Genomic DNA, 25,743 nt, shown 5'->3' on the forward strand with positions numbered 1-25,743 from the left:
TGAGTGTCTGAAGCTAGACTTAAACTTGGGTCTTCCTGATTCTAGGCCTAGCTCTCCATCAGTTGCACTACCTAGCTGTCTTCACCCCCACCCCCATCCAAGGCAGTAGGGAGAAAAATTTGATTTAGAATAGCTGCCCCAACAAAACTTTCTTCTACCAATAAAATTAAAGGTCAAGACTCAAAGAATTAAAAAAATATCAACAACAACAAAAACTGCTCAAACTTGACTTTTGAACTTCACATTGGAGAACACTAGTAGTACTATTTAAGTCAAGGCCACATATTCTAAACCTGGCTCAGGCCCTGACTAGGCTGTGGATACCTTTCTAGTCTGTCCACAGCCCTATCTCCAAGCTAACCCATGTTTTACCTCCATAGTCTATTCATCTGATTGATGAGAGTGTCCCCAAATCTCCATTTGAATTAGTTTCCAAGTCAGCCCATGTTCATTCCAAACCTGATTCAGACCATGACTTCCCAAACCCTTCCCTTGTCCCCAAGTATGTGCTGTCCTCCAATCTTCTTTTCAGTTGCCTCTTTATTTATTCTCTCTCATTGGAATATAAGAGGGCAAGAACTGGGCAAGAATGGCCTTTTTTTAAAAATTGTATTTGTATCCCCAGTAATTAGCATAGAGTCTGGTGCATAAAATAAATTTATTTTCTCTCTCTGTCTCACTGCACACAAGACTTGAAAACAATTCTTTGGATTCCAAGTCATTGCTACATTCACTTTGGTATTACTATGCCAGTTAGACTATAGCTCAATTGTGTTTTTGCATTCTATAATTTGTCTCCCCACCTCAATGACAGAATAAAAATAGAAACCTGAACTTAAGAATTGCTGATGTTCAAAAGACTTTAGGTAGGACCAAAATTAAGTTCAATGGATTAGGATTTCATCAATTTTTCTAAACCTTCCAAAGTGTATTTACCAGTTTGTTGTTATTGTTTTAATCTAAAAACCTGCAGTTTTTTTGTTAAGCTATTTTGTAAATCCAATCTAAATTTTCATGCAGCAGGCTAAATCCACTTCCTTACAACACCTCCTTTTGTTGAACACATACCTTGCTTCCAAATGCCATTAAATGTCTTCACCTCATATCATCATGGCCTTTTTATAAAGGGTGGAAAGTGGAACAGTGTTCAGAAATAAAGGCAAAAGGAAGTTTTGTTAAAATCCCATTCCTGACTTGATTTTTCTGTTTTTTTAAATTTCTTAATCCCTTTACCTCCAAACCTTCACTCTGTGACAGAAAGAATAATAATGATAATTGATATATTAGAACTTTAGCATTTTGCAAAGGGCTTCACTTACTGTCTTTTGATTGCCCCAAAACCATGTGAGATAAATAAGCATTATTATTCCCATTTTAAAGATTTAGAGACTGAGAGTCAGAAAGTATAACTAGTAAATGTAGGAAGCATTTTTCCATACTACACTGTAATGTCTCTTTGGCAGAAAAAGAACATATGGATGATGTTGCTGATGTTGGACATGAGCATGACTAGGTAAAGGGAGGTGGAAATGTGAACAGAGGAACAGAAAAGTGCCAAAAGGCATTTATTATGCACTTAATGTATGCCAGCCACTGGGTTAAGTGCTAGAGACACAAAGAAAGGCAAAAAGTTCTGAACCTGCCCTCCAGGAGTTTCATTCTAATGGGGTAACTACGCATGCAAATAACTACGTACATACAAGACATACATAAGGCACAAGGCAGGACTTTTCCCAAGGAAGACATCATTAAGGAAGACCCAGAAAGATTTTTTTGGAGAAGGTGGGGTTTTAGTACAGAAGGAAACCAAGGACAGCCAGCAGACAGGGGAGGGTGAGTGTGCAGAAATGGGAGGTAGCTAGTGAAAATGCCAGAGGAGGAGCTGGAATATCTTGTTCAGGGACCAGAGGCACAATTAGGAAGAAGGTTTAAGAAGTCTGAGAAGTCAGAAGGAGCCAGAGCCCAGGCTGCAGAAGCCAAGGCGACTCTATATTTGAACCAGGAGATAATGAGGAGTCTTCACCGTTTATTGAGTGAGGAGGAGGAAATGTGGCAAGGTCAGGTTTGCTTTTTAGAAAGATTTAGTAGCTGAGTGAGGCTGGATAAGAGTAAAGAAGACAACTTAAGAGGAACAGAAAGTGGCCCTCATCAGGAGGATGGCAGGAAGTATACAGATGGAGTGTTTCTTGTTTCTTGTTTTTTCCTGAGGCAATTGAGGTTAAGTAACTTGCCCAGAGTCACATAACTAAAAAAATATTAAGTGTCTGAGGCCAGATTTGAACTCAAGATCTCCTGACTTCAAGGCTAGTGCTCTATCCACTGTGCCATCTTGCTGCCCAGAGTTTCTAGTTTTTAGCCCCACTTTTGGAGATACTATAACAGCTGCCATTTGATACATCAGCATTTGAAGATTTACAAATACTTTACATACATGATCTTATTTGAGCCTCACATGGATGCTGGAGAGATAGGTTATATTACTATCCCCATTATATAGATGAAGAAAGTTGGGCTCAAAGAGATTACTAAGTGATTGAAACAGAATTTGAACTCAACTATTCTTTATTTCAAGTCTAGACTCTTAGCCATGACAGGATGCTATCGGTGGGCAGCTGATAGATGCAGTGGATAGAGTGCCAGGCTGGAGTCAAGAAGACCCGAGTTCATATCTGGTCTCAGATTACTATGTGTCTGGGCAAGTCACTTAACCCTGTTTGCCTCAGTTTCCTCATCTGTAAAATAAGCTGGAAAAGGAAATGGCAAGCCACTACAGTATATCTGCCAAGAAAATCCAAAATGGGGTCATAGAGACTCTCTGACAACAATAACAACATGCTGCTTTTAAGTTAGAAGAGAGGGAGAAAATGCAAAACTGTGGTATGGGCAAGCTATACAAATAGAACTTAGTAAATAGACTTTTTACAAGTTCTGATTCCAAGTCTGTCTCTCTCCATGAACCACTTAGTCCATGACAATAAGACATGTTTACTCAAAATGATCCAAAGCTTTGGCCAAGTCCTTCATGTGGTTTCTCCAAAATGCTTCTTGAAATATTGTGTTAAATACTTTGTAAAGCAAGAAAAATTTTTGATGTTGTTTGTAAAAAGGTGGGGATAAAATAAGGGTTCTTAAGATTTCATAAATGGAGGGGATTCCCAGTTTTCTAACTATGGAAAATACCTTGTAGAGTTGCCTGAAAGCCTTGAGACATTAAATGACTTGTTCAAGTCACATGGCTAGTATCCAAGGCAGGATTGGAATCCAAGGTCTGTCTTATACAGGCTGCTTCTCAGAGCATTAAGAAGGCATGGAGGTAGAAAATTTTCTTTTGTCTTGAGGTAACAAGAGCTTTTTAAAAAGTCTCTTCTTCCTCTGGATCTCTCAACTCAAGATTTTAGAGAAAAGAAAGAACATCACTTATCTCAGCCCACTCAAACACAGCAGAAAAAGGGAAGTCTCAGTCCTGAGATTACGGAGCATGTAGTTACCAGCTCTTCCACACTGAGAAAGAATAACCATTCACACTTATATATGGCTTCCCCTCAAAATAACCCCGTGGGATAGGCAACATTCATGCTTTTTTTTTACAGATAAATAAACAGGCCCCCAAAACTTCAAGCGACTTATCTTCAGTAGAGGCTGGAATATGTCAAAAGGACCTAAATTCAGGTTCTCAGAAGATCAGAGATCTAGACTTAAAAGGGGATCTTAGATCTAAGACCCCAAACCCATTTTACAGATGGGACAGCTGAGGTCCAGGATAAGGAAGTGACTTTCTAGTAATTAGATAACATATACACAGAGTCAGCATTCAGACTCGCTAAAGTTCAGGGCCCTTTCCACCGGGTCTCCTGAGAGCAGCTAGGGATGCCTTCAGGTTTTTACAAAGTTCTTTTTCTAGGGGGTAAGTAGTAAAAACATAATGCACCTCCTTATTCGGAGATGGGAGAAACCGTGGCTGTCTCGGGGCCCCACAGCTTGTAGAGGGGAAGTGGGGCTGGAGCTCAGGGCTCCCGCCTCCCGCTCCCAACAAGGCGAGTCTTACTTAGCGGAGCTTGTTTTAAGTCTAACCCCCGTAAAAGCCCAGTAGGTGAAAGGCAGCTAAAGGGCAGAGAAGGACCAGCAACAACTTCCCTCTTCCGAGCCAGAAGCAGCGGCCTCAGCTCCGGCAGTCAGACCTACCGGGGCTCAGTCTCAGCAGCAGCAGCAGGGCAGGCCAGTGCCAGGGGACCAGCTCCATGAGGACTGCGGCGGCGGCGGCGGCGGCGGCGGCGGCAACAGCAGTGCGACAGCGGCAGAGGACCCGAGTTTTACCCAGCGATCATATGACCTACCGGATGGGCGGAGGAGAAAAAGGGGCTGGGGAGGACTGGTTTTGGTTGGGATGTCGGGACGCGCTCTCCAGGGCTCCCTCTGGCCCTTCCACTCGGCTACTACAGGCGGGTGACAGAAAAGCCTCCAGCTCCGGGGGATACTTGAGGCGGGTGGGCGTGGAGTGGAGATTTGGGCTTCAAGTACCGCAAATAAACTGTCAACTTAACTTTTGCTAATGTATTTGGGATGGGGGAGGGGAGGGCGAGGAAAGATGACATTCAAGGATGCTTGAAACCCACAAGGGGCCCTAGATCTCATTCTCTATTTAAGCCTGGATGTGTAAAACTTGGCTGTTACTATAACTGAAACAGAAGCCTTGACCTCGGCGCTGAAATGGCCTTGTATTTATATATATATTTAGCTATTTGGGAGATGGTGTACAAGATGGAGTGCTGATTTGCAATTAGGAAGTCTTAGATTCATATCTTGCCTCATACTTAGTAGCTCTTTCAACTTCGTTATCTAGAAGATGATGAGATTGGACCTACGTGCCTCTAAGGTTTCTTCCAGCTCTTCTATGATCAAATGCACAATAGTACGATGGAAATGTCCGCTAGTACTCTTATCCCTTCCACATCTTTCCCCATTGTGGTTTTAATATAACATGGGTTGGCATAAGAATTTAAATGGGAATTATGGAGTTTGCAGAAGCCACAAAAGTTTGTGAAGTCCAGCAGATGACACTGAGCAAATACTTAACCCAAATTTTACAGTAAGGTATTGTAAGTACCCCCTAAATGGGGAAAAAAAAATTATCAAACTTCTCTGGTAAGAAGAGAGGACCAACAAATTTTCCACATAATCCTCATCCCTCATCCCCCAATATTCCCTAACTCCCTTGATGTGGAAGGGATAACTAAAATTGGAGTAGGAGTAGATGTAGGAGTAGTACTTGCATACTTTTTCCACTTTCCTAGACCCAGAGAAAGTAAGCTCTTTGAATGCAGAGATTGTTTCCTTTTTCTCTTTAACGTTTGTTGGTTTGTTTGTTTACTAGATCTGTTATTTCACTGGATTCTTCCAAGAGATTGCCTCTACCATTGTAGATCACTGAACAACATCTGCTCTTCATCTTAGAATCTTGGAAGGGTGAAGCACTGAGAGTTTAAGAACTTTTTCCAGAGTCACACAGCTATTATGTATCAGAAGGAGAACTCAAAACTCAAATCTTCCTAGCTCTTCCTTCCAGTGGTTCTCCAACTTATTTTGTCCATGATAGTTTTTTTTTTTTTTTTTTTTTACGTGAGCAATCACTATGAATTGAACTTTGGGGAGAACAATGGTCTGGAGAGCCTCAAATGGGCATTTTCCCTATCATCAGAGCAGCCCTTTTGTTCATTTGTAGTGAGCTCAAAGTTTGATCTGTTATGGACTTAATGCATGTGTAATAGTTGAATTTTTTTTTTAATTCTATTCTTATCACACTAAGTATGGTGGATAAATAAAATGTGTGGCAAAGTTATTTATGTTGTTCATTTGTGTTCAACTCTTGGTAACCCCATTTGAGGCTTTCTTGCCAGAAATATTAGACTGTTTTGTCATTTCTTTCTCCATCTCATTTTATAGATGACAAAACTGAGGCAAACAGAGTTAAGTGACTTGCCCAGGGTCACATTGTTGGGAAATGTCAGAAACCAGGTTTGAACACAAAAGGAGTCTCTCTGACTCCAGGCCCAGAGCTCCATCCATTCTTCTATCTAGCTGCCCTAAAGTTATTTATAAATTTTCCTGTAAGAAAAAGTGATACAAGAATACTCTCTAGGTTTTTCTCTAGCTTTGTCTTATTTTTCACTGAGGCAATTGGGGATAAGTGACTTGCCCAGGGTTACACAGCTAGGACGGGTTAAGTGCCTGAGGTTAAATCTGAACTCAGGTCCTCCTGACTTCAGGGCTGGTGCTCTGTCCACTGCGCCACCTAGCTGCCCCCAAGGTTTCTCTTAAGAACTATAGAACTGATTATATGACACCTGAGACACTGGCACAGGACCACCCAACATGGCATTTCCTCATTAGAAAAGATGCTCTGCTCTATGAGCAAAGAGGACTCCAGATAGCTCAGAAGAAACTTGAGGTGTGCAGAATTAGAGAGGCCACGCCCAATATCTATGGAGACTCTGTGTCCAACCTGTGGCAAAGCATTCTGAGCTTGTGTTGGTCTGATCAGTCACAAACACATTGTAACTTGACTCTAATACTAATGTCATTTTGGTCCTTAGAGAAGGAAGGACAGCAACCACCAACCAGTAACAACAATGACAATTTCACCAATTGCTCACAATTGAGAGCCATTGTTCTAGCCACAATACAAGTGCTTCACATATGTGACAAGTATATACTTTTGAAGCATATAACAGTCTATATAGAGTAGTTTCTCCAGGGATATGAGGAAACCAATAGAAGTCAGGAGGGAATAAGGAAAAGTCTTTTATAAGATTTGGCCCTGGAAATTAATCTCTGAAGGAAGCTAGAGATTCTAAGTAGACTAAGGATGGATAGCATTCCAAGCCTTGAGGACATACCCAGTGTCAAAGTGAAGAAAAATGGAATGTCAAGGTAACTAGATGGTGCAGTGGACAGAACACCAGCCCTGAAATCAGGAGGACCTGAGTTCAAATCTGGCCTCAGACACTTAACATTCCTAGCTGTGTGATCCTGGGCAAGTCACTTAACCCCCATTGCCTCAGCAAAAAAAAAAAAAAAAGAAAGAAAGAAAGAAAGATAGAATATATATAGGGAACATGGAAAAGGCCAATTTGGCTGCCCAGTAAAATATGTAGAAAGAATCTGTAATAAGTCTGAAAAGGTAAACTAGGGACAGATTGTAAGGGGATTTAAATCTTTTTGGTATGAGAATAAGAAGTCTCTTGAAGAGGAGTGATGTGGTCAGACATGATTCAGGAATATCTCTTTGACAATATGGTGGAGGGTAGATTGAGAAAGAAGAGATTTGAGACTGAGAAACTAATTGGGCTGCATTCTGAAGAAAGAAAAGAAGGAATTTCTAGTACCACTTGATCTTGAATGGGTGATGATGAAAGAAGTTCTGGTAAGGGTTTGGGGAAGTTCTTAGGCAGACATTCCTCAGCTTCCTGTCTCTCCCAAAATTGAGTTACACCTGAATTTGTACCTTATCAGGGGGAGGAGTTAGATTAGAAGAAAATAGTGTATTTCTTTAGTTTGCAGGATTCATTGCTCTGACAATTGAATCAGATTAAGTAATTTCCCTATTGAGACAAGCTGATTCGGTGCACCTGGGAGCATAGATTTTTGACTCATTATGTTTAAGCAGGGGTCTTTCTACCTTTTCCCAGTTGTCTCCCAGATAAACAGCTGGACATTTTTAATGTCCAGTTTACAATGAGTAAAAAGAGAGGATTCAGGGGACTTGAAAGTTCCTCCCAACTCCAAATCTTTGATGCTATGATTCTCCAAATGACCAGATGTGTGAATGAAAATGTGTTGTAAAATTAACCAACATGGGCTGAAGAGCCTGGTGTCTCTGGAATGTTTTTAAAGACTATTTTAAAAATATTTTTCTGGGGCAAGAGATAAACCCATGCTCTCTTCTTGATCATTTCTAGGTCATCATTTTTCTAAAAAGAGAAAACTATGTGGAGCATATGGGTGGAGGACAACTAGTTAATAAATAAAATCACTGTGATTCCACAAACCTTCGGAATATCTCTGTAATTGGAAGGCAAGTTCCATAGGTCAGTGCTGGATAACTGATTGAGAAGAAGAATGGTAAATGTAATTTTTTTTTCCTGAGGCAATTGGGGTTAAGTAACTTGCCCATGGTCACACAGCTAAGAAGTGTTAAGTACCGAGGCCAGATTTGAACTCCTCCTGACTTCAGGGATGGTGCACTATTTATTGTAAATGTAATTCTTGCTAGAAACTTTCTTCAGGTCTTAGAAGTTTTTATTATTAAAAAAAGGATATTCCTACTCTTTCCACTTTTCAAATAATAACTGACATTTACATAGTAATTTACAGATATTATTTCACTTGATTTTCACACACAATAACCCTATGAGAAAGGTGGTGTGATAATTATCCTCCCCACTTTATAAGGGACAAATTGTAAGGGGATGTTCTAGATACTGTGAATTTCCCATGGCCACATTGCTAAGAGACTCAAAGCCAGGTCTCTTAATTTCTAATCCAGGATTTGGCTTTCCACTATGCCATGCTGCCTCTCCATGGTTATTGAGTCACCTGAAATGATTCCTTTTTTGTTCTAAGCTTGTATCTCAAAAACTGAATTCATTTAAAACTGTCAAGTTTAAGAACTGGCCAGATAGAGATTGATATGTGCTATTAACAACCTAAAACATTTCCCTGGGGTTTGATTTTTTTAAAATTCCTCACAGCTGCTTACAAACCTACTTCCAGCTTCAATTTCTGAATTTAAAATTCAATAGTGAATTTATTTGGGCCAAAATAATTATTCACAGTAAGTATGGAGGAAACATGAAGTTAAATCTATACACTCCTTTTCTGAAAGTAAATCATAGTAATTACTCCACGTGCCTCAAGGGCAGAGACTAGTTGGTTCAAATGACCTTATCAGGTTGCCCTAGCAGAGTGGTATGCATGTGGATGTCCTGTAGGAATTCACTAAATATTGGCCTATTATTTGACACTTAATATTGTATCTCTCTAGTAAATCATTGACATTTCCATTAACCATGCTTTCAGAAACGTAAAATATGTGCTGTTAAAAAAAAAAAATCCTGAATAAGGTATATTTCTTCTGGCTGTCCTTGATTAACCAGAGTGTTGAGATCTAGATTTGGGGTACCTAAATGAGATTAGGGTTTAGTTGAGGTCTAGTGGCAGGTTCGGGGTACAGGGAGTCAAGCAAAGCTCCCCTGCAACCCCCTTGGATTCAGCGCAAGGATACGGCAGTAAATGGGATATAGTAGAGGCGAGAGTCCCCAATAAAGGCATTTATTGGCCGGAGAGCTAGATTGATAAAAGAGGTTTATTATGGGGTTTGGAAGTAAGGAGAAAGGTGAAGGTAGAGATAAGGAGGGCACCAGACAGAGGGTCCAGTGGACAGAGGGTCCTCACATGGCTAGCATGTTTGGGATCTCTGCAAAGAGGGGGTCCCAGCGTCTCCCTTTTATAATGGGAGATTTAGCTCAAGGGGCTTTTGGATGTAGCCCCAAAGTTGGCTCAGATCTGGGTGGGGCTGGGACAGGTCCGGATCTTCTATTGGAATTCAAAGAGACCAGGACTTGAGAGTTAAAAGGTAATTTACATTATTAACTAGGAGAGGGTGGGAATCTACAAAGGAATCTTTCCCACATCAAGAGTGATTCTTGTGATTCTTGGCAAAACAGTGTGGCCTACTCTCACTGAGGATTAACGTATGTGTCTATGGATAAGTTCAGCCTTTACCTTCATTTTTTTCTTTCTTTTCTTTTAGTGGCAAGGAACAAGGAGAACTTTGGCAATGGACTAGTTATCTTGCCTTCACGAAGATGTAGTCAACCTGCTTTGCAAAGACTATCAACTTAACAGCACCAGTGGTATCCTTTCCAAGCAATGTGCCAAATTCCAGACAAGGGGATCTGTTCTCTTACCAAAATTTCAGGAGGATAAAAAACAGGAACTCTTGATCACCTTCTGCCTTTTAGTTTACAAAAAGTAGTTTGCATTGTTATATGCATTTTAGCAAGCAGTTTAAATGAAATACCAAGGTCACTCTGACAAGAGCGAACTCTGTATGACCTGAGTGAGCCCTATAAAATTATGTAAAATTACCAATAAAAGTCTCCTTTGATCTACAAACCCAAATGGCCTTGCCTCCTCTCAGAGTAAGATAAACTTTCTTGGGGAAAGTCACCACCTCAGGCAAGATTTCACGTTTACTTGGACTTCCCTTAGGCTCATGCATAAAACTGATCTTCAAAAAATGACTTTCTGCAGATCACTTCTTCCTTGAGAAAGATATACGCGCCAAGAGAATCCCGTGTGGTGTTTCTTTAACAATAAAGCTTTTTGCCACCAAAGCCTCTGGGTTTAGCGAATTCCTTCGCTCCGAACTCCTGCTTTGGAGAGAAGGAACCCCACCCATTCCTGCCTAATTTCTTCCTCGATACCCTCATCCCTCTTCAACCCCCCCTCTTAAAGGGTCTGAGCACTGATGAGAACCTGAACTTCAGAGGTAAGCCTCGAGCCAAGGATTCTAAGAGGTAGAGATGAGGAAGTAAATGCTGGGTGCACGAGGAAGTGTGCAAAAGCAAGAGCTGAAATACCATGGGTGAGAGACAGCAGTAAGGTCCGAAGGGCAGGTGCGTGGGGGGAAGTAACATTGGTAATAAATAAGGCTGGAGAGGTAGACGAAGCATACTGTGAAAACCGGAACCCAAGACTGGAAAGTTAAAGGAAGGAAGGAAAAAAAGGGAATGTGCTTAAAAACATGCCAGGTCCTTTACAAATATTGTCTTATTGGTTTTCACAACTCCATGGAGGTAGGTACTATAATTATCCCCATTTTGCAGGAGAAGAAACTGAGGCAGACAGGAGTGCTCAGGATCACACAGCTAATAAATATGGGGCTGGATTTGAACTGGCTGCAGGGTTGGTAAGGGGCCGTTAACTAGCCTATTGTACTTTCCACTAAAATCATCGGTTCTAGAACTGACTATAATAGTCGATACTTGTGTTAGTTTCTTTGCAAGGATCATCCATGTGTAGACCGTAAGCTCTCTGGGTTTTAGTTTCCTAGTCATTCCAATTACAGGGAGCTCTCCAAAGAACCCGCCTTCTTTCCTGCCATTCTCTCCCTTAGAGAGCCTGCAGTATCCCCATTGAGTCAGAAGATGGCGATATCATCCCCAAGGCAACCAAGGGGGCCCGTCATGACGTTCTCACGTATCTGAGATTTGCCGGTGCCTCCCGGCTTCCGTCGAGCACGGCACAAGATGGCGGCCTCCGAGACAGTTCGTTTGCGGCTCCACTTCGACTACCCGCCACCTTCCTCTCCGCGTTGTTCAGTCTTCTGGCTCCTGGCCGACCTGACCAAATGTCGAGTGGTCACTGATCTGGCCAGCCTCATCCGCCACCGCTTCGGTTTCAGCTCTGGGGCGGCGTTGGGACTCTACCTGGATGGGGGGTTACTCCCCCCCACTGAGAGCGCGCGCCTGGTGCGTGACAACGACTGCCTCAGGTGCGTGAACGTGCGCGTGATGTGTAGCGGGAGTCTGTCAGGTACCGAGTTGGGTGAGCGTATACGCGGACTTGGCTGGGGGTCTTGGGGGTGTGTGCACCTAGTGGTTTCCGCACTTCGTGTTCGTGTTCTGACGCTGGAGTAAAGTATAAGTAGCATTCCCCAATAAAGTATAAGTAGCATTCTCCCTTCCCTACCCACCCCCATTAAGTCCCGGGGCCATGTATTTTGATGAGGCGGCACCCCGCCCCTCTTCAGCCGTGGTTTGGGACGCTCTTGAGCTGAGTCAAGCATGGAAACCCACGTGCACGTGAGGATACCGGCTTAGATTCGGAAGTCCATTAATGTGGGCGTGAGATCCGGCCGGAGCACGTGTGTTGAATTTTCTAACAGCTGGTTGGTTTCATCAGCCTTCGACCCTTTGCCAGCCTGCTTCTCCCTCTTCCAGTCTTATGCCCGACACGCCCCTTCCCGGTACTGGGTCCTTAGGGGGAGTGGCGGCCTTCCTCGCCCTAACTAAACGCTCCAGGTTCGCTCAGTGGCGGAACTCAAGCCTGCTCTACCCTCCCACTTCTTCTCTGCCTTCCTTTACTAACGCCAAGGTCCTGCTAAAATCCCACTTTCTGCAGGAAACTTTAACTCTTGTGCCTTCTTTTCTGGTGATTATTCCCTAATTGTTGTTGTTCAGCCCCGTCTTACAGTATGGCCCCATTTATGTTTTTCTTAGCAAAGACACAGGAGTGGTTGTCATTTCCTTCTCCAGCTCATTTTACAGGTGAGGTAACTGAGTCAAATAGGGTTAAGTGGTTTGTCCAGGATCACAGAGCTGCTCTGTGTTTGAGGCTAGATTTGGACTTCATGACTCCTGACCAGCACTCATTTCACCCACCACTTTGTACATAGTTTTGACGGGTCTCTCCTTAAATCTGGAGCTCTGAGAGCATCCACTGTCTTCTTACCCTACACACAGGTCATTTCTCAAACTAAACTGCCAAGCATTCTAGCTCTACAGCGAGAGCACAACTCCTTTGGGCTGGCCACATTATTTGAATGGCAAATGTATACTTGCCAAAAATAAATTTTATGGAGAACTCGGGGCAAGCACTCACAAGGTGGTTGGAAAAAGTGATATAAGGATACCCTCAAGGTCTCTCTTAAGAGCTTTAGAATTGATTGTATGACTTGGGAGACAGTGGCACAGGACTACCTAGCATATCATGCTCTCTTCAGAGAAGCCCACCATTTATGAACAAAGCAGAACGGAATTGGCTCAGAAGAAATGAGAGATGTCCAAAATTAGAGAGACAATCCCCAAATGTTCATAAGGGCTTTGTGTTTGACCTGTGGCAGAGCATTCTGAGCTCATGTTGGCCTAGTCAGCCAATCAGTCAGACTCACTGTTAACCTGTTTTAACACAGTGATTCCATTTTGTCTTCTTGAGAAGGGAAGGCAACAACCAGTCAATCAACCCCATACACATAGTACAAATACAATACTAAATCTCCATACTTGAGTATTTCCCTTAACTACTGATTAAGTATTTAAAAAGTACTTAGTATGTGTTACTAGATAGGCAAGCTCTGGATATAGACTGGACATAGGATGTGCAAGTAGATGCAAAAAAGCATACAAAATAAATGTAAGATAATTTGAGGAGGAAGGAAGCACTAGTAAGCAATTAGGATGTGATGCTTGAGCTGAGTTTTGAAGGAAGCACTAATTCTCCTACTGAGACTTGCATTGCTCTAGACTATGCAGCTTCCCTTCCAGGCCTTTTTTTTTTTTTTTTTTTTGGATTAATTACATTTTCATTCATAATTCAAATTTTGATAAGAGTTAGAATACTCCTTGCTCCCCTTACTCCCATCTTCTCCTGTCACTGTCATTCAGTAATCTCACCTTTTTTAAGGGTCATTCAATTCATACTTATCAACCAGTCAAGATTCTGATAGCTATTATTTACCAACCCCAGAACAATTTCTTTCCCCTTCCTTAAAGCATTCAGTGCCTAACTCACATTCTTTCTCTTTTTTTCTAACTCTTGCCCTCATAATAGAGGACTTTATGATGAATTTTGATACTCCTTCAAGTATTCTAACCTCTCATTTCCTTAATTTATTAATTTCTCTTGACCAACTCAGCTATCTGCAGAGATGTTCATATTCTTGATCTTGCCATCTCCCACAAATGTTTTACTTTTGTGTTTGTGAACTTTGAAATTCTTTTAATTACCTGTTTCATTTTACTGTCTCACTGTCTCTCATCACCTAACCCTGTTCTTTCTCTTCATGGTAATCTTCAATCCTTCTCCCTCATTTCTTTCTCAGACCTTTTCTAGCTGTACTCTTCCTCTCTTTGCCATTTTGAACCTCTATACTATATTGTCCTCTGAGGCTCTTCCTCCCTTATTCCATTAATAGTCTTGCCCTAGCAAACTCAGCCTTCTATTAGTCCCATAGTCTACTGCCTTCATTCCTATTCACTTGCTGCTCAACAAGGATGGAAAAAAATACCAAAATTGTATTGACTGAATTCACTACAAATTTGTTACATGATCCCGAATCACTATGGCAAAGTAATCCTTTCATGCCTCCCTAATTGCTTCACTATAGCAGCTTTTCCAGACTTCTCCTCAAACCTCTCATGTCCCTCTCCCAACCTTCCCAGCTGACAGCTATGCCTCACATTTTATTGAAAAAGTTGAAATTTTGGACAAGAGCTTTTTCTTCCCTCATTTCACATCATTCTTGCCTTTTGCTACAATCATCTACACCTCTGTCAGAGGCTGTCAGAATTTGATTTGCCTCAGACAAATTGGCCTGGTAGAGACCTTGATGTAGAAAGGTTAAGATTATCCACTACATGCCAGGCCATTGCCAGTCAACTTCCCTGACTGGAGGAAAGAATGAATCTGACAGCTTTGTGCATCTCTGCCTTAACTTAAATCCAATTCACTCAGAAGTGGAGAACTCACCCTTGTGACAGCATTGATCCTCTTCAGGAGAACAAAGAACAAACATAAACCACACACATGAAAAGTTGGCCTTTCTCCTTATAAGGCAAACATATACAAATGATCTTCTCCAGCATATTATCCCTTTATCTTCCTCACTCACTAAAATTCTGTCTTTTCCTGTCCACTGGCTCTTTACCTTCTGCCTGCAAACATGTCCAAGTCTGCTTCCTCAAAAAAACTCTCCTTTAATCCTTCCAGCCTTACTAGCTTTATTTCGCTTTTGTATTGCAAAAGTCCTTGAGGGGTGTGAGGACAGTAGGTGCTTCTATTTCCTTTCTTCTCACTCTATGTCATTTGGTCCTGGTTTCCTTTGGTAGCTGAAACAACGTTGTCATAAGTTACTAGGACATCGATCTCTTTTTTTTAATTATAGTTTTTTATTTACAAGTTATATGCATGTGTAATTTTACAGCATTGACAATTGCCAAATCTTTTGTTCCAATTTTTCCCCTCCTTCCCCTCCCCCAGATGGCAGGTTGACCAATCAAAAATGCAGGCGGACAAAAATATAGGGATTGGAAATTCTATGTAGTGGTTCATAGTCAGTTCTTTCGCTGGGTGTAGCTGGTTCAATTCATTATTACTCTATTGGAGCTGATTTGGTTCATCTCATTGACCAGTGATCTCTTAATTGCCAATTCTAATGATCTTTTTTTCATCTTCATCTTTGACTCATTTAACATATATTGGTCAACCTGCCATCTGGGTGCCCCCTAGGGCTCTTCTTGGACCCTCTTCTCTTTATATATGATTTTTACTTGTTGATCTCATTAATTCCCTTCAATTTAATTCTTTCTGTGCAAATGATTCTTAGATCTTTTTTGCCCAGCTCTAATTTCTCTGCTGACTTCCAATCTCGAATCTATATCTGCTTTATTGTGAAATAGACCAACACAAGATAAACTGCTCAGACCAGATCATATGATGTATTTATTAGCCTGCCAGCGATTGACCCTGCCAGAGGCAGGCTAGTAGAGATCAGCCCTGAATCTTTAGCGAGGTGCACTTTTAAGCATATTTGTCTCTTCCTGGTATAGCCTTATGGTTACATTTTTATGTTAAACATTGACTTGATTTCTTGCTCAGGGTGAGCACAGAACTGGAGATGTCGACATACATTTTGTAATGTTAACCTGACATTGTTGGAGAGCAATCTGGAATTATGCCCAAAAAGTTATCAAATTGTGCATACCCTTTGATCCAGCAGTGTTTCTATTGGGCTTATATCCCAAAGAAATATTAAAGAAAGGAAAGGGACCTGTATGTGCCAAAATGTTTGTAGCAGCCCTATTTGTAGTGGCTAGAAACTGGAAAATGAATGGATGCCCATCAATTGGAGAATGGCTGGGTAAATTGTGGTATATGAATGTTATGGAATATTATTGTTCTGCAAGAAATGACCAGCAGGATGAATACAGAGAGGACTGGCGAGACTTACATGAACTGATGCTAAGTGAAATGAGCAGAACCAGGAGATCATTATACACTTTGACAATGATATTGTATGAGGACATATTTTGATGGAAGTGGATTTCTTTGTCAAAGAGACCTGAGTTTCAATTGATAAATGACGGACAGAAGCAGCTACACCCAAAGAAAGAACACTGGGAAACGAAAGTGAACTATCTGCATTTTTGTTTTTCTTCCCGGGTTATTTTTACCTTCTGAATCTAATTCTCCCTGTGCAACAAGAGAAATGTTCGGTTCTGCAAACATATATTGTATCTAGGATATACTGCAACATATCTAACATATATAAAACTGCTTGCCATCTAGGGGAGGGGGTGGAGGGAGGGAGGGGAAAAATCAGAACAGAAACGAGTGCAAGGGATAATGTTGTAAAAAAATTACCCTGGCATGGATTCTGTCAATATAAAGTAATTATTAAATAAAATTTAAAAAAAAAAAACCTGACATTGTTAAGCAAATACTTTTTACAATATCTTACAATAAGCCTCATGACCTGGACGGGACCCCATCCTTTGTCCATTTCAATTGGACATCTTGAATCGGATATCTCACAGAAATCTTAAACTCAACATGTCCTAAACTAAATTTATTATCTTTCTCCCAAACTATCCCCTTTTTATCTTCACTATTACTGTCCAGAGTACTACTATCCTTTTTTTTTCTCCCAGACTTACAACCTTAGTGTGTGGTTCAGAAATGGTGAGGGATCACCATTTTAATAAAAAAGCTGGAGAGATCTTTAGAAACAAAGCAAAGTTTATCATACATTCTCATGAGAAGGGTGTCCAATCCGTCCCACTCATCGAGCAGACAATCGAAGGGAGGAAGCCCCGTAGGGGCAGGGGTCAATAGTTTTGATCCCTAATGCAAATTACTCTCCCCCCCTCCCCCCACTGACCCTCATCCTTATTAGCTGAGGATCTTACATTCTAAACGCGGGAACTACCCAAGAAATTGAACTTGACCAATAATTACATAGTTGCCCATATTTGACTGAAATAGGGAGATGCTGATGTCATAGGACACTAGCAGGAAGAGGACTTAAGTATGCCCTTGACTCAATGCTTAAAGTCCTTCAGGCTTACTCAGAGACTCAACTCTGAAATAGATGAAGCCTTACTCAATTTTTACAACTGTCTTGAAAGATCTCGCCTCATCTCGTTCACTAGTGACAAGGGAGCCCCGAAACTCTCTTAAAATCCTTGAAGGAGAAAGTCTCCTTGAATTCTGGCCTCTGGCCTCAAGACAGCTTATTCTGTTATCATCTAGGTGGGACTACCTGAGTCCTTTGAATTAGAGAAACACACATTCAATTTTAAGATTTTCTACTAAATTCCAGCTCACACTCTACCCACTAGCCCTCATCTGGAGCAGGCCTAGGCTTGTAGCCAAAGGCTTCTATTATAAAAAGAGCCAATTTTAAACCCAATCCTCACAGAGGACATGCCATGCCATGCCATGCCATGGTGTACCAAGGAAATCTCTGCTCACTGAAATAATATTCTCTTTCAGTGTTACCCTCTCTTTATCTCCCTCACCTATTTCCCTAACAAGACTTTATCTCTCTCTCTCTGTAGGGACCTTCCCACTAAGGAATTCAGCCTTTCTATTCATGTATAGCAAAGGCTGACTTCCCAATACCTATAATAAACTTCTTTTTATCAGTCTAACTTTTCAGGTTCATAAATTCCTTTACGAAAGACTTTTGCATCTCCAGAAGGGGGGTTTCCACAACTCCCTACCCTGTGCAGATCCTAAAGGGGATTTAGGGGAGCCAAACTTCTTCATTTGGTTCCCTGAACCCTGAACCTGCCACTAACTTCATCATTTAACTCCCTAACCACCAGGAACCCTAATCTCATCATTTTGGTTCCCTGAATCTAATCTTATCACTAGCATCATCCATAGCTCCTCACTTTTTTTTTTTTAATGTATTTTTATTAAAGTTTTTTATTTACAAAACATAGGCATGGGTAATTTTTCAACATTGACCCTTGCAAAATCTTTTGTTCCAAATTTTCCCCTCCTCCCCATCCCACCCCCAGCTGGCAGGTAGTCCAATACATGTTAAATATGTTAAAATAGATGTTAAATCCAGTATATGTATACATATTTATACTGTTTTCTTGCTGCACAAAAAAAAAAAAAAATCAGATCAAGAAAAAAATACTGAGAAAGAAAAACAAAAATGCAAGTAAACAACAACAGAGAGAGTGAGAATGCTATTTTGTGGTCCACACTCAGTTGCCATGGTCTTTTCTCTGGGTGTAGAACAAGTGGCACTGGCTTGAATCATCTTATTGAAGAGAGTCACGTCCATCAGAATTTATCATTGTACTCCTGGTTCTGCTTATTTCACTCAGCATCAGTTCATGTAAGTCAGGCTTCTCTGAAATCATCCTGGTGGTCGTTTCTTACAGAACAATAATGTTCCATAACATTCATATATCATAATTTATTCAGCCATTCTCCAATTGATGGGCATCCACTAAGTTTCCAATTTTTTGCCACTACAAAAAAGGCTGCCACAAACATTTTTGCACATGTGAGTTCCTTTCCCTCCTTTAAGATCTCTTTGGGATATAGGTCCAGTAGAAACACTGCTGGATCAAAGGGTATGCACAGTTTGCTAACTTTTTGAGCATAGTTTCAAATTGCTCTCCAGAATGGTTGGATCTTTTCACAGTTCCACCAACAATGTATCAGTGTCCCAGTTTTCCCACATCCCATCCAACATTGGTCATTATTGTTTCCTGTCTTAGCCACTCTGAGAGGTTACACTATCCTTCCTTCCTTCCTTCCTTCCCTTTTCTTTTTTCCTTCCTTCTTTTTTTTTTCTTTCTTTCTTTTCCTTTTCTGATTTCTTTTTGTTGTTGTTGTTGTTTTTAATAGCGTTTTATTGACAGAACACATGCATGGGTAATTTTTCAATATTGTCCCTTGCACTCACTTTTGTTCTAACTTTTCCCTTCCTTCCCTCCACTCCCTCCCCTAGTCTCATACATGTTAAACTTGTTAAAGTATATCTTAAATACAATATATGTGTACAAATCTGTATAGTTCTCTTGTTGCACAAGAAAAATTGGATTCAGAAGGTAAAAATAACCTGGGAAGAAAAACAAAGATGCAAGTAGTCCACATTCAATTCCCAGTGTTCTTTTTCTGGGTGTAGCTAATTCTGTCCATCATTGATCAATTGGAACTGAATTGGATCTTCTCATTGTCAAAGGTATCCACTTCCATCAGAATATATCCTCATATAGTATAGTTGTTGAAGTGTATAATGATCTCCTGGTTCTGCTCATTTCATTTAGCATCAGTTCATGTAAGTCTCTCTAAACTTCTCAACATTCATCCTGATGGTCATTTCTTACAGAACAATAATATTCTGTAACATATATGGTACCACAATTTACCAACCATTCTCCAATTGATGGGCATCCATTCATTTTCCAGCTTCTAGCCACTACAAAAAGGGCTGCCACAAACATTTTGGCACATATAGGTCCCTTTCCCTTCTTTAATATCTTTTTGGGATATAAGCTCAGTAGTAACATTGCTGGATCAAAGGGCATATACAATTTGATAACTTTTTGAGCATAGTTCCATATTGTTCTCCAGAATAGTTGGATCCGTTCACAACTCCACCAACAATGCCTCAGTGTCCCAGTTTTCCCGCATTCCCTCCAACATTCGTCACTATCTTTTCCTACCATCTTAGCCAATCTGACAAGTGTGTAGTGGTATCTCAGTGTTGTCTTAATTTGCATTTCTCTGATCAGTAGTGATTTGGAACACCCTTTCATATGAGTAGAAATAGTTTCAATTTCATCATCTGAAAATTGTCTGTTCATATCCTTTGACCATTTATCAATTGGAGAATGGCATAGCTCCTCACTCTTAAACATCCTTCATAGCAGTTGCCAAGACCTGTTCATTCTACCTTTGCAACATCTCTCATGTAGAGCTCTCTCCTCCTCTCTGATATTGCTGTCTCCCTGGCCCTTGTCACTTTCTGGTTTGTCCCCTACTCCAGTCTACCTCCCTTTCATTTGTTAAGTTGATTGTCCTAAAGTGGATTTGACTAGCTCACCACCCACACTCATTCAGCAAACTCTATAGGCATTATTACTTTATTAAAATATTACATATTACTTTTAGAATAAAAAATAAAATTCTGAGTTTGGCTTTTTCAAAATTAGCCTTTATTTCTTTTTTTTTTTTTTTAAGAGCTTTTTTTTTTTTTTTTAATTTTTTATTTAATAATTACATTAAATTGACACTCGTTTCTGTTCCGATTTTTTTTTCCCCTCCCTCCCTCCACCCCCTCCCCTAGATGGCAAGCAGTCCTTTATATGTTGGATATGTTGCAGTATATCCTAGATACAATATATGTTTGCAGAACCGAACAGTTCTCTTGTTGCGTAGGGAGAATTGGATTCAGAAGGTATAAATAATCCGGGAAGAAAAACAAAAATGCAGATAGTTTACAGTCATTTCCCAGTGTTCTTTCTTTGGGTGTAGCTGCTTTTGTCCGTCATTTATCAATTGAAACTCAGGTCTCTTTGTCAAAGAAATCCACTTCCATCAAAATATGTCCTCATACAATATCGTTGTCGAAGTGTATAATGATCTCCTGGTTCTGCTCATTTCACTTAGCATCAGCTCATGTAAGTCTCGCCAGTCCTCTCTATATTCATCCTGCTGGTCATTTCTTACAGAACAATAATATTCCATAACATTCATATACCACAATTTACCCAGCCATTCTCCAATTGATGGGCATCCATTCATTTTCCAGTTTCTAGCCACTACAAACAGGGCTGCTACAAACATTTTGGCACATACAGGTCCCTTTCCCTTCTTTAGTATTTCTTTGGGATATAAGCCCAATAGAAACACTGCTGGGTCAAAGGGTATGCACAATTTGATAATTTTTTGGGCATAATTCCAGATTGCTCTCCAGAATGGTTGGATTCGTTCACAACTCCACCAACAATGCATTAGTGTCCCAGTTTTCCCGCATCCCCTCCAACATTCATCATTATTTTTTCCTGTCATCTTAGCCAATCTGACAGGTGTGTAGTGGTATCTCAGAGTTGTCTTAATTTGCATTTCTCTGATCAATAATGATTTGGAACACTCTTTCATATGAGTGGTAATAGTTTCAATCTCATCCTCTGAAAATTGTCTGTTCATATCCTTTGACCATTTATCAATTGGAGAATATTAGCCTTTATTTCTACAAAGGTTTGCCCTCTCACCCTCTTATTCTCCCCCGCACGCACGCATGCACACACACTTCCCCAATTGAGATATTGAGAAAACTGTTTGATGAAAGTTTTTCATAACTTGTCCCTTTCTGATACTTTACTTCCCATCCTCTACTTTTTGATGCAGTGAAGATAGCTGCCTTGCTCGTCCTTAACATGAAACTCTTTCTTTGGACTCTGCTTTTTCACATGCTGTCCCCCATACTTGGGGTTTTCTGCTTCCTTTAGGTCCTAACTGAAATCCTACTTCCTTCAAGAAACTTTTCTAGAGGATTCCTTTAATGCTAGTCCTTCCTTTCAAGATTATCTAAACTTTTTTTGTCTTTATATTATTTATGCATAGTTGTTGGCTTATTGTCTTCCCCATTAGAGTATCAACTCCTTGTGAACAGGGGTTTTTCCCTTCCCTTTCTTTATATATCCTCAGTTCTGAGCATAGTGGCTGGCTTTTTTAAAAAAGCTAATTAAGCCCTTTGTAAATGTCTCTTGGCTTAGATTAACTTCTAACAGGTAGAAACGAAGAGGAAGTCCATTCTAGGCTTGTGTGGTAAATAGCCTGTCCAAAGGTATGGAGGTAGCAGATGAAATTTTAATATATGAGGGACAATAGTATGACCACTTTGTTTTTTGCTGAGGCATTTGGAGTTAAGTGACTTGCCCAGGATCACACAGCTAGGAGGTGTTAAGTGTCTTGAGCGTGGATTTGAACTCAGGTTCTCCTGACTTCAGGGCTGATGCTCTATTCACTGTACCATCTAATTGCCCCCTCCAACTTGTATTCTTAAAAGTGTGGGCTAACTACACACCTGCCAGATTGGTTAAGATGATAGGAAAAAATAATGATGAATGTTGGAGGGGATGCGGGAAACCTCGGACACTGATGCATTGTTGATGGAGTTGTGAATGGATCCAACCATTCTGGAGAGCAATTTGGAACTATGCTCAAAAAGTTATCAAACTGTGCATGCCTTTTGATCAGCAGTGTTACAACTGGGCTTATACCCCAAAGAGATACTAAAGAAGGGAAAGGGACCTATATGTGCCAAAATGTGTGTGGCAGCCCTTTTTGTAGTGGCTAGAAACTGGAAAATTGATTGGATGCCCATCAATTGGAGAATGGTTGGGTAAATTGTAGTATATGAATGTTATGGAATATTATTGTTCTAGCAATAATATTGTGACTAGCAGGATGAATACAGAGTGATTTGGAAAGACTTACATGAACTGATGCTGAGTAAAATGAGCAGAACCAGGAGATCATTATATACTTCACAACATTATATACTTCACAACTTCATTATATACTCCACAACAATATTGTATGAGAATGTATTCTGATAGAAGTGGCTATCTTCAACAAAGAGAAGATCTAATTCAGTTCCTATTGATCAATGATGGACAAAATCAGCTACATCCAGAGAAGGAACACTGGGAAATGAGTGTGATCTGTTTGCATTTTTGGTTTTCTTCCGAGGTTATTTTTACCTTCTGAATCCAGTTCTTCTTGTGCAACAAGAGAACTGTATGGTTCTGCACACATATATTGTATCTAGGATGTACTATAACATATTTAACATATATAAGACTGCCTGCCATCTAGGGGAGAGGGTAAAGGGAGGGAATGGAAAAGTTGGAATAGAAGTGAATGGTAGGGATAATGTTGTAAAAAATTACCCATGCATATGTTCTGTCAATAAAAAGTTAAAAAAAAGCACTCAGAATTTCATGACTTACTGCTAATACTATAACCAGAGAATAGACTAGAAATTGAAAAATTCACTGATCACCACCTGAAAGAGATCCCAAAATGAAAACTCCCCAAAACATTGTAGCCAAATTCCAGAGTTCACAGATCAAGGAGAAAGTATTGCAAGCAGCCAAAAAGAAACAGTTGAAATATCATGGTGCTGTGATAAGAATTATACAGAGTTTGGCAAAGAGTGTAGATATAAGGTGACTTCCATGGGATGATATCTTCCCCCCAAAAAATAAAGTCATGAGAAAAAAAAATTGCATTGGAAAAAGGAAGGGGAGGAAATAGAATGAGGCAAATTATTTCATATAAAAGAGGTTTAAACCTTACTTTGATCAGAATTGTCTCTTGAGAGGAAGTTACAATCATTTGGATCAGAAATCTACTTATCCTATAAGGGAGTAAAAAGGATGGAAACACTAGAAAGAGGCAGAGAACTGATAAAAGGGAGTGCAGATTGAGGAAGTGCTGTAAGAAGTGAAATATCAGGAGGAAAACGAAAACAGACAAGCTTAAAAAGAAATACACAATTATAACTATAAATGTGAGTGGAATAAACTCATCCATAAAATGGAAATAGCAGAAAGGATTGAAAATCAAAATCCTACAATATGTTGTTTACAAAAATCCCATTCTCCCCATTTAATAGTAATGTATTTTCTAATTACATGTAAAAATAATCTTCAATATTCACTTATGTAAGATTTTGAGCTCCAAATTTTTTCTCCCTCCTCTTCCCTTCCCCCTCTCCAAAACAGCAAGCAATATGATATCCTATTTCCATATTAATAATGTTGCGGGGAAAAAAAATCAGAACAAAAGGGAAAAATACAAGAAAAAGAAAAAACAGTATGCTTTATCTATACGTTCTATGATTCTTTCTCTGGATATGGATGGCATTTTCCATCACAAGTCTGACAAGAAACACATTTGAAACACAGAATAAAAGTAAGGTGCTAGAGCAGAATCTATTATATTTCAGTTGATATTTCAGCTGGAGTAAAGAAAGCAGGGCTAGCAATCATGATCTTAGACAAAGCAAAACTAGATCTAATTAAAAGAGCTAAAGAAGAAAACTATTTTGTTGAAAGGTGTCATAGACAATGAAGTAAATAGTATAGCAAGTAAATTTTTAAGGGAGAAGTTGAATGATTTATAGGAGGAAATAGACAATAAAACTATAAAAGTGGGGGACCTTAACTTTCCCCTCTCAGGAGGAAGCAAGCAAAAGATAAGGAAGAAGTTAAGGAGGTGAACAAAATTCTGGAAAAGATATTTTTGATAGATTTGTGGAAAAAACTGGCAACAGAAAGGAATCTCAGCAATGTGGTTCCTACACAAAAATTGACCATGTATTAGGACATAAAAACATCATAACCAAATGCAGAAAAGCAGAAATAATGCATCCTTATCCAATCATAATGTAATAAAAATTACATTCAATAATGGGCATTAGAAAGATGGATTAAAAAATAATTGAAAATTAAATAATCTAATCTTAAAAAATGGATCATATCATAGACACTGTTGAGAATTTTATTATAGAAAATAACAGAGACAACATGCTAAAAAAAAAAAAAATTTTTTTTGCTGAGGCAATTGGGGTTAAGTGACTTGCCCAGGGTCACACAGCTAGGACCTGTTAAGTATCTGAGGCCAAATTTGAACTCAGGTCTTCCTGACTTCAGGACTGGTGCTCAACTCACTGCGCCACCTACCTGCCCCAAAATATTGAAATTAATAATATTCAGCCAAAGTGATACTTAGGGGAATAACCATATCCCTAATTCCTTACATCAATAAAATAGAGAAAAAACAGATCAGTGAATTGGACCTGCAACTAAAAACAAACTAGAAATACAACAAATTAACCCTTTCTTCCAATTAAATACCAAATTGAAAATCAAAGGAGAGATTAATAAAATTAAAAGTAAGAAACCATTGAGGGCAGTTAGGTGGCACAGTGCATAGAGCACCTGCCTTGAAGTCAGGAGGACCTGAGTTCAAATCTGGTTTCAAAAACTTAACAGGTCCTAGCTCTGTGATCCTGGGCAAGTCACTTAAAACCCCAATGCCTCAGCAAAAAAAAACAAAAACAAAAAAACATTGAAAACTAAATTGCTAATCTCAAAAATGAAAGGGTTGAATTCACCACCAATGAAGAAATTAAAGCACTTTTTAGTATCAGTTTTGCTCAGTTATATGCCTATAAATTTGACATTTTAAATGAAATAGATGAATATCTACAAAAATATAAATTGCCCATTTTAATAGAAAAAATAAAATACCCCAATTTCAGGGGGTGGGGGAGAGGTGGAACTGATCATCAATGAGCTTTAAAAAAAAAAAATTCCCAGGTCCAGATGAATTCACAAATGAATTGTTATCAAACATTTAAAGAACAATCTCAGTACTTTATGATCTATTTGGGAAAATGGGCAAAGAGGGAGTTCTACTAAATTTATTTTATGTCACAAAAATACCTAAAGCAGGAAGAGCCAAAACAGAAGGGAAACTATGGACCAATTTCCCTAATTCTGAATAAAACACTAGCAAAAAAATTTATAATAATAAATAAGGGTCATATACTATGATCAGATGAAATTTATACCAGGAATGTAGAAATGATTCAATATTAGGAAAACTTTTGGCATAATAGACCATATCAATAACAAA

General features: G+C 39.7%; 2 protein-coding genes across 3 annotated transcripts in view; one reads left to right on the forward strand and one right to left on the reverse strand.

Moving 5' to 3' along the window:
* SCPEP1 (serine carboxypeptidase 1) overlaps positions 1–4,324 on the reverse strand; it is a 31,134-nt gene extending 26,810 nt beyond the window's left edge. The window contains exon 1 of the mRNA XM_051994235.1: positions 4,183–4,324. Within this exon, the coding sequence (XP_051850195.1) occupies positions 4,183–4,240 (58 nt within the window). The 5' untranslated portion in view covers positions 4,241–4,324. The remainder of the gene's footprint in view (positions 1–4,182) is intronic.
* A 6,930-nt stretch (positions 4,325–11,254) lies between these two features.
* The window catches only part of COIL (coilin), a 32,275-nt gene continuing 17,786 nt past the window's right edge, over positions 11,255–25,743 (forward strand). For both annotated transcript variants that reach the window (XM_051994237.1, XM_051994238.1), the window contains exon 1: positions 11,255–11,554. In XM_051994237.1, coding sequence (XP_051850197.1) covers positions 11,310–11,554 — 245 coding nt within the window. In that variant the 5' untranslated portion in view covers positions 11,255–11,309. The remainder of the gene's footprint in view (positions 11,555–25,743) is intronic.

This window comes from Antechinus flavipes, chromosome 4 (assembly GCF_016432865.1).
Source record: "Antechinus flavipes isolate AdamAnt ecotype Samford, QLD, Australia chromosome 4, AdamAnt_v2, whole genome shotgun sequence".
Classification (NCBI taxonomy): domain Eukaryota; kingdom Metazoa; phylum Chordata; class Mammalia; order Dasyuromorphia; family Dasyuridae; genus Antechinus; species Antechinus flavipes.